The sequence below is a fragment of the Sander lucioperca genome, chromosome 10 (genome assembly GCF_008315115.2).
Source record: "Sander lucioperca isolate FBNREF2018 chromosome 10, SLUC_FBN_1.2, whole genome shotgun sequence".
NCBI lineage: Eukaryota > Metazoa > Chordata > Actinopteri > Perciformes > Percidae > Sander > Sander lucioperca.
In genome coordinates, this window is record NC_050182.1 from 23,472,156 (window position 1) to 23,481,918 (window position 9,763).

Here is a 9,763-nt window from a genome sequence, read left to right on the forward strand (position 1 = left end):
TTTTAAAACAGTCTTAATTTGTGTGTATGTGTGTGTGTGTGTGTGTGTACATGCATGTGTGTGTGCATTTATCGGTGTGTGTGTGTGTGTGTGCGTGTGTGTGTGTGTGTGTACGCAGACGGTTTTCATCTCCACTTAATCTCACGCTCCTAATTCAGAGTGTACAATGAGCCGCCTAATAGGATGTGACTGGAGCGCCTGCTGTAGCGCTAGCTAGCTAGCCGCTAATGAGAGAGCAGCCACAGCCGGAGAATCAAAGCGCTTCATCAGCACTCCTAATTACTGTAAACCTCGTTAGCTGGCTGGAGAGCTAACATCTGCTCTCGCTAACAAAGTACATCCAAATATAACACGGGCCTGGCCTGGTGTGTCCAAGTGAGAATTAAAGACTGTGCTGCTATCACACCCTGTGATTTCATTGTTCTAGTCTGTGTTGCAATTGTAATGACAGCAGAGGAGGTTTGTTGCTATTAGGGCAGAAATGAAAAGCAGAGGAATAGATACAAGTAAAGTTACCAAATACCAAGTTCAATACCAAGTTTGCATTGTTACGACATTTTTCCAATTAACTGTGGGGCTGTTACAAAGCTTGTCTGTGATATAGTACACTGAGGTCTGAGGGTGTTAATGTTGCCCATCTATGAAGCAGCAGGTGTGTGGACAGCAGGTTTCCATGTAGCTCTGTCTGTTTGCCCGCTCACCCCCTCTCTATCACTGATCAAAGCACTTCCTTTCGACCCCCCCCCCCCCCCGACCCACCACCACCTTCTGCTGTTCCTCTACACCCCCCCACCCCAACATAATTTGACTGATGATTACACTTGTCACTCAAGGCAGCATGTGGCCAATTAGGAAGAGGAGTGACGGGGAGGGGAGGGGCGAGCGGGTTGTAATGAAGGGGGTGGGCGGCAGGACATTTCGGTTACAACTTTTCATCGCTTGTTCCACTCAGGTAGCCTTTTTAGCTCTTATCTGTGGGAGAAACAAATATTCGTTTTTGTTCAATTTTCCTTAAGAGACTCAAGAAACATCCACAAGATGCTCTTTCTTCTCTCTCCGACCTTGTCTCATACTCTCTTGGCCACTTCAGTTTCTCTCCATGTTCCAGGGTAATCACAGACTCATTTAAAGTCACTTTTGTACACTACCTCTGACTGGTGGTTAAGAGTGCGACCGCAGTCTAGGCTTTTATGGGCCTTAATGTGTCCTACAGACACTTTGGCAACCAGGCTGCTGCAGCCTAAGATGCGGGCAGAGAGAGAGAGAGAGAGGGGAAGAGAGAGAGGACAGGACATATGAGGCCAACAGCCATGGCGACTTAACCAGGCTGAAAAAAGGGGGAACGAAAGAGGATGAAAGAGGAGGGAGGGAGAGGGACGTGCGCGACAAAATGGACAGAACATGGGAGCGTCAAAAGAAAGGGGAGAGAGAGGTCACTTAGTCACTCCTTCGGCACCCCCCGCTCTGCGCCTCTTTCCTCATCCCCTTTACAAGCAGACAAAGGGACAGAGGGGTGCAGCCCTTGTAAGGGAGGAGGAGGGGTTTACGCCTCCCTCTGTCTTCCCCTCTTTCTCTTTGCCCCCTAATATTTATAGACGACCAGTGAATATAGTTGGTATGAATAGATGCAGGTAGAAAGGGAGCCCAGCTGGAGCAATTAGCAACACACTGGAGGTGTATCAAAATTTAAAGTTCTATTAATTTAGCCTGGAAAATTATCTAATGAAATATGTGATTAAAGTTTAAAATGAATCATATGTATTTAAAAAAAAAACTGGAGTATGTTTTAATATCCTGGCACTTGTTTTCACAAGCAATGCAAGAAAGAGTGGGACTATGCACTTATAAAAGAAAGGCAGAGTAAGAGAGATTGCACAAGGCAATGAGAGGGAGAAGAGGTGATGGAGTACAACAGATTAATTTCAGAACAGAGCGCTCCTGCCGAGAGAAGGATGGAGAGCAGGAAGGATATAGGGGATAAAGAAAAGGGAAAATGCAGAGAAGAGAAAAAGAGGAGGGAGATTAAACATGCATTCAACTCTCTCAAAGGGCTGAGCTGCTTTTGGAGAGTCTCCGTTGTGTACGTGTGTGAGCGGAGTGCGTGTGCACTCTATAGGGTGCATTTGCGATGATGGGACATTGCTTATAGCAGACATGCTCGCTGCCTCCGCCTCAAAACCTGATCGCTAAGCACTCTCATCCACCCTCGTCTCTGAAGGACAGCAGTGGAACCCCAAAGGTTAATAGGACCCCTTCATTACCATAAATCTTATCAGCTAAATGAAATGGAGAGAAGGACCTCTGATTTAGTCGTCCGCTCTGCTGGGCTAAGGGGAGACACCCAATCAAACCCCTGGGTTTTATTGGTCTTTTTTATTATCTAAATGTACTGGCACATGAGTGGGGTGGCAGAGGTTACAGCCTGCAGCAATCAACAACAAAAAAAGACAGAGGCTAGTGAACACATATTGTTGGTGTGTTTATGAGAACAGTCATCTCAACGAATAGACTGTCCAGTCCTCGCGTGTTTTGCTACAAAGAAAGCTCTGGTTCCTCTGACCAGAGGAATGTCTGCTGCTGAGCCTTTGTGCTGATGTTTGAATAAATCAGGCAATCTTTGGTGTAAAAAAGCACTAAAATCAGATAATCAAGAGTTCAATATGGTCAGTGGGAGTTCAAAAGCTTGTTGGACTGCCTAGTCTGATGTGGGTGATTGGTGGCATGTGGCGAAACCCACTCCAACCCTGATTACAGCCAGGCCACCACTGACTGAGCGTCCACATACACACACACACACACACACACACACACACACTCAGAGCACAACAGGATGTCCCCCATGTAGAGGTCAAGTAAGCTTGAGTTCTCCCTATGTACGTCATCCCTATGTTATTGAAAGAGAGAGAGGGAGAGGCAATGAGAAACACAGTAAGAGGTATAAATCAATACCCAGAATGGAGTCAGGTGGTTTGTATGTGTTTATTCCTGCTGATGTGTTGATTAACTGCCCGCACACCAATACACACAAGCTCCATCTATCCCTCTCTGTGTGTGTTCTCCAGGTGATAGCTCAGATTAAGTGGCCTGCTCACCCGGCCTCTGATTAGGACTAATGCTGGGCTGTATTTCACTGGACACAGCAACTACGTGCACACAATTATTCCTCAGAGTGCGAGCTTGTGTATGTGCATGTGGTGTGTGTCAATCCAATAATATAGTGAGTATGGACCACATTCAAGAATAATGGATGGCCTATAAATGCTACTCATCAAGCTCTTTAGATGAATATGTTTGCATGATTTTTCTTGCTGTGTCCTGCTGTATATGCTCTGAGTGTCTTTGTAAGCGTATGCATATTTAAAAGCATATGGGTAAAGGTCATTGATTGGCGAGAGTGTGTGTGTTTATATGTGTGGGGTAATGGTTATTAATACGCTAATGGCTGATGTACTGTATACGTGTGTGTGTGTGTGTGTGTGTGTGTGTGTGTGTGTGTGTGTCCGCGTTCGTCCTGTTCCCCGGGAGAAACTCAATACCACTCACTGTTGCTAATGAGCTTTGGGACCTCATCAGCATTAATACTACATTAGTCTCAACCAATGCACACATCAATGCACACACACACATACACACACACACACACACACACACACACACACACACACACACACACACACACACACACACACACACACACACACACACACACACACACACACACACACACACACACACACACACACACGGATACAGCCAATTAGGTCCACCACCTAATAATAATAATATATAAATACAACCTACTGCTGCACATGCACACCTGTGCAAAATCCATAGAAAGGTAAACAGATAATAAGATTAAAAGGAATTTATAACACAAATAACAGTGTTATCATTACACACTTGGATTTGTGTGGATTAATTATAAAGTGTATAACAGGTTTAATACCCAAATGTATCAATTTAAACAGAATATTGTCATCTTAAGTACATAACTACAAGAGCAGGTGATTACATGTGCAGAAATTATGCTATGCTGTAATAAACAAGCCTTTTCTGTTGCCAGATGATTTTAATAATATCATATTTATACTTTTAATAATTGTCTTGGAGCAGGATTTCAAATGCGGTTAGTCTCATTGCATTAATGCATCAGTTAAACATAAGACGTCACTGCTGTGGCTCCTTTGGGCCCCTTCATGTTGTCAAACTGTGTTGGGCTGACATCTACGTGAGCCTAATATACGTAAATAGCCAAACAGATAGCCCATTAGCTCCTAAAGCATTCTGCCATCAGCCTGCTGCATTCAGAACTCTGTGGCTGGCTCATATACTGCAATCTAATTCTACTACCACAGGGAGAGGAGGGAGATAGAATTGTATTGTGACAGAGAGCAGGAGGGAGTGGGAGGAAAAGGAAGAAGAAGAGGAGAGAGAGGGCTACAGAGAAGGAGAGAGGTAGCTTAATGTAATAAAGCATGTAGTATTGACATCTTTCTTGTGTCTATTGATTCCCCATTATGTTGCTAACAAACCCAGGTTGACATTTTGTCATTTGCAATCATGTTAACACTGCGACTTGCACGCTCCCCTCCACAAATCGATCTATACCTACACACACTAGTTTGCACGTGTGCTCATGATTGTGAACAGACACACACGCACGCACGCATGCATGCACACATACACACACACACACACACACACACACACACACACACACACACACTCTCTCCCTCTTTCTCAGACAGACAGAGCAAATGGGTAAGCACATGCATAGTCTCACATCAGCCATCAAAGACATGTGCCAGCGCCCTATAAACATGTAGGAATGTCTTGAAAGTTGCCAGAAAGCACAGACACAGAACTGTAGACGTGGTGATTGATGGATTAAGACTCAACATTTTTTTTGGAATACGCTGTATGTAATAAAAACATCAGATTGGCCCTACATCATCAGAAAAGGTTATGAGGAATACAAATAGCAATAACTGTATGTACCTCTGTCTGAAATTCAGAGACAGGAATGAAGTGAGTCAAAAATCTAAGGGGTCTGTGTGAGAGAGTTAGACAGTATATGGTAGCAGATAGGGGTTAATGGTGTGTGACAGAAGGTGCACAGCTCAAATAAACTGAATCTAGGTGTTTGTGTAAGTGTATGTGAATGAGAGAGAGAGAGAGAGAGAGAGAGAGAGAGAGAGAGAGAGAGAGAGAGAGAGAGAGAGAGAGAGAGAGAGAGAGAAAAGCTCCAGTCTCAATGATGTCCCATCATATCATTTTATATCAAGCCCTGCACTGTGTGGAAAACCTGCGGTTTCACCTCTATGTCCCATTAAACTTTCATACACCAGTTAATGCTGATGGCTTCACAAACCACTTTACTACACATACACACACATAGTTCACATAGCGGCCCTGACCTGTATCTTCACAGACACAGTGCCATTAAAAATAGAAGAAAACCTGGATCTGTTACAGCAGCTCGCTATCCAGGTGGAAAACAGCCTAACATCCTTGTTTTATGCTATATGATGGTTCTTCTGTTTCACGACGATGTGTATGTGTGTGTGTGTGCGTGTGTGTGTGTGTGTGTGTGTGTGTGTGTGTGTGTGAAAGCCCCCCACAGGGGTTGTGCATGAGTGCTTGAGGCCTGTTGTAACATGAAAGAGAATACAAACACAGGGGGCAGAGAAGGGTCAGGTGGGGCTAAATCAAACTCTCCTGCTGTGACCTCTGACCCCGTACAAAGCTCCAACTCAGTAGAGTCAAGGCGCTGCCACTAGTCAAAGAAACAAGTTAACTGAGAGCTTGAGTCAAAAGACCTTAAACTCCCCTGAAAACATGTGTGCGGGTATTAAAATGTTCTGTGTGAGCTACCAGTGCAGGTTGGGGAAGCACAGATTAGAGCTCAAGGGCACAAGGCCTGTAATAGACAACAAGTTATTGAAGACACTTCTGTGGTGTGTCGACTCTATCTTGGTATTTCTGTGACTAAAAACATCCAAGTGATGCCGTCTCTCGTTTGCCAATGCACAATTCTTGAAGAAACAACAGCGCAGTCCTGTTTCAGTCCTGAGATGTTGAACTGACCCTGCACCCTTTTAGCAACAAACCCTCTGAGTTTGAAAAGGACAGCACCTTGTACTGTGTTATCAGAATGGAATAAAATCAGCATAGCATTGTGAATCACTGTTATCCCACCATCTAAGGAATCCAGCAGCCTGTGTACACATCCCATCAGTTTGCCTGCTTATTCAGATGCTGGCCCCGGCCCGGGACACTGCAACATAATGGCTCGCCCGTGGTTTACTCTCACCTCTCAAGCTCAAACTGGGTTTTCCTCTCCCTCCTCATTTTTCACTATGTCATCTACTCTTACTTTCACCCACTTCTCCCTCTCTCCCGCTCTCTTTTTCCACATTTTTTTTTTTATCTCATTCTGACATTCGCCATTTTTCAACGTGCGGAGCGCAAAAACTCCTCCTCCCTGGTCCTCGCTCCTTCCCCTCGTCCTCCTTCCAACCAACCCCTCACCCCTCTCTTCTGTGTGTATATCTCTAAAGATATAGGTAACAGGTCCCTCTCATCCCTCTCCCCCTCTATCACCTATCCCTTCATTGTCACATGCTGTGCACTGCTGACTGATTATGTGGAGTAAGGGTGAAGCCTGGCATCTCTGAAATCAAATGGGCTTGAACTGATCTGGAAATGAGTGGAGAGCTGTGCACTAGGGGGGGGGAGAGACTGGCCCTTTAAGAGCCCATCCATCGAATAAGGTGCACACCAGCCACATTTACGCACACTTACGAACTGATACGCAAGTTACTGTATGTACGTATATGCATTAGTGAACAACTTCAATACTGAGGTGCGTCAGAAATAGAAGCCCATTGACCTCATTTTGTATTTTCTCTCAATTCTCTATACTTTGCAGTCTTTGAGTGTGCACACACAGGATAGAAAACATAATAGAGCCAGCGCATCCTTCCCTCTCCAAAGATGTAGGGGAAATGGCTGAGCAGCTGTTGCATGTCTGAGAAACAGTCGTAGCTGGACTATGGTCGAGCTCTCTCACAACGACAGTCATGACACACTGAAGCCAGCCTAGCTGCTCCCACCATGCGTCCTTTTATTCCGCTTCAGCGCAGATGAAACGCAGACGGCGCCCCAGCCCCAGCCGGCACCCTCCCCCTCCCTGACTCCACACTCCCTCTGCTCCTCCGCTTTCAACCGTGCAGCAGCCAAGCAGCGATGGGACAGAGAGATGTACTGGAAGTCTGCTTCCAGTGGTGTTTACAAAGATGCGAGCGCCTAACCAGCATGCAAGTCAGAGCCACAACAGTCACCAGGCGGATCACAGATGTTCGCCAAGCTCAAAGCCGAGTCACGAACATATTATCTACATAAATAAAACACAATGTCAAAACAGTATGAAATAAAACGTGAGAATAACGGTGTTTTCCTGTCTCCTCTAGTACGTTCGTACTCCTCCGTGTACCTACTCTCTTCTTCTATCTCCTCCTCTCCCTGCTTCCACCGGCCCAGGAATCGATCTCCGCAGGATCGATAAGTTGGCATGAATATTCCCTGCCTGCCGAGAGTCTAGTTGGGGAGAGACGGAGACGGAGGCTGAGGCTCAGGCGCAGGCAGTGGAGGAGAGGGGAAGGATGGGTACAGAGACAGGAGAGAAATATACTCGGAGAAATGGACATAGTCGGCGTGGAAATTAAGCAACACACGGGTGGAACAGTGGCGCATCGTTCCACAGACTGGACAGCAAAAACGGACATTTTACGCAATGAATTTCCAATCAGTCTGGACATTTCAGATCGCTCGGGAAAGCTTCTGTGATTTGAACAACGGCCCCGCAAGTGTAAAGGACTCCGTTTAAGTCTTCAAGAAGACCCGGAGGAGTGTGTGTGCGTGTGTTAGTGGGTGTGTGCGCCGACAACTCTCCCCGCTGCAAGTGCATCGGCACCGAGCAAGGCGGGGCGGGTCTGCATGGCTGAGTTTGACCGACATGGAGGATGTGTAGCAGGAAGAGGAGAAAAAATGTCTTACCGGAGTTGGAGCGAAGAGCCAGAGGGGACTTGAGACGCCAGGCGTTGAGGTCAGGGGCAGTTCTCTGAAACACGAACGGCACCGGCAAGGGAACAAACATGATCTTCCTCCGGCTTCTAGTTTTGATGCAAATAATCTGACAGAATTGCTGTAATACGCTCTGTCCTCTTCTGAAGCTTCTGTGTCTTCGTCCGTTTCTCTGGTAGACAGCTTTGGGAAAATATTTGGTATGGAGAGCTCACAACATTCACCGTTAGGTGTGTACACATGTAGGCAAGCGGCGCCCTTTTATTTACATTTGTGGATGTCGACTGGTGGCCGGCATTAGTTTTGGTGTAAATGTGCATAGAACATATATGTAGGATGGTCCCTTGAGTGCAGCAGTTAGCTTACATACAGTCCAGACTAACACACAGACGGATAGAGAGGAGATCAGACCTCACTTCTACAGGCTACCAGAAAAGTTGTGTTACAATAACAGGCCTATTGTAGTGGCGTTAAATATTAAAAGGCTGTGTGTCACCTGCCTGTCGTTGATGCACCTGCGTCTCTCTGTTACCTTTGCACTGCTAAAGCGTTCTCCTTGAGTAAACATAGAGCATATTTTATCCTCTCACTCCTCACCAGTAATGTTTCCTATAGGTGTGAAAAGGCATGAGAACAGTCGCTAGCCTACTCCTGTAGCATCACCAGCCGGGCTGAGCTTTGGTATTCGTTTTGCAATTTAAAACAGCACAATAAATGATGATACATAGAAAGAGGCAAGACAGTGTAAAAAGGCCAGCAGAGTTAGAAAGTCTTATTTGGATTTCTGTAGTATTTGGTTTGATCTATTGTATTTGGTCTCTAGCTGCACGCGCTCCTTCTTCTCTCTCCTTTGCATGAAGGCTACATATAAGACATTCATCCGCTCGCGCAAAGCAGCGGATCGCGTCGCGAGCACATTTAAAACAGCTTCAATAAAGGCTATCATCAACAAATAAATAAACAAGTGTGTGTGTGTGTGTGTGTGTGTGTGTGTGTGTGTGTGTGTGTGTGTGGGGTAAAGGCTGCACGGACTCTCACACGCACACAAACACAACGCGCGCGCTTGGCCCTGACGCCCCTCCTCCCTCGCTCTCTGTCACAAGGCAGTAATTAAAACGCAATCAATCGATAAATAAATAAATAAATACAGCGAATAAATAAATAATTTAAAATACTAAAAACGCAAAACAATGGAAATAAGAAAACGTATAGAATCCGGTTATGGTCTCGCGTTTTTTCGAAACACTTGCCTATCTCCGTCCATCCGTCTGTGTGTCTTTTTTGCCTGTCTGTTTGTCCCCGTTATTATCGGGAACCCCAATAGCTCATTCGACCCGGCTCCCTCCAGGATTGTAGCGATCTGCCACTAGGATGGCCGCAACATTGAGGCGAGAGAGGACCCGCTACTACTCACACATCACCACCCCACCCCCGCACCTCCCTCCCTCCAGCCCCTCACTCCCTCCTCCCACCCACCCCCATCTCCCTCGTTTTCACTACCGCTGCAAAAGGTATCCTGTATTGATTTCTGGATCCCCCCCCCCCCCCCCATCTTAATAATACCGGCTATAATGATGCCAATGGTGATCAGTGCATTAAAACCGGCCTGTTTGGGAAGGGATGAAGACTCGATAGGAGAATCCATGGATACCTATAAGTGCTTAACGCTAATACCTAC

At 46.0% G+C, this 9,763-nt stretch overlaps 1 protein-coding gene across 4 annotated transcripts in view; it reads right to left on the bottom strand.

Moving 5' to 3' along the window:
• Positions 1–9,027, bottom strand: part of pou2f2a (POU class 2 homeobox 2a) — a 45,042-nt gene extending 36,015 nt beyond the window's left edge. For 2 of the 4 annotated variants that reach the window (XM_031299727.2, XM_031299725.2), the window contains exon 1: positions 8,059–9,026. In XM_031299727.2, coding sequence (XP_031155587.1) covers positions 8,059–8,158 — 100 coding nt within the window. In that variant the 5' untranslated portion in view covers positions 8,159–9,026. Of the gene's footprint in view, positions 1–8,058 lie in introns of all 4 variants that reach the window. The other 2 variants (XM_031299722.2, XM_031299724.2) reach the window with 2 other exon arrangements.
• Positions 9,028–9,763: the final 736 nt, after the last annotated feature.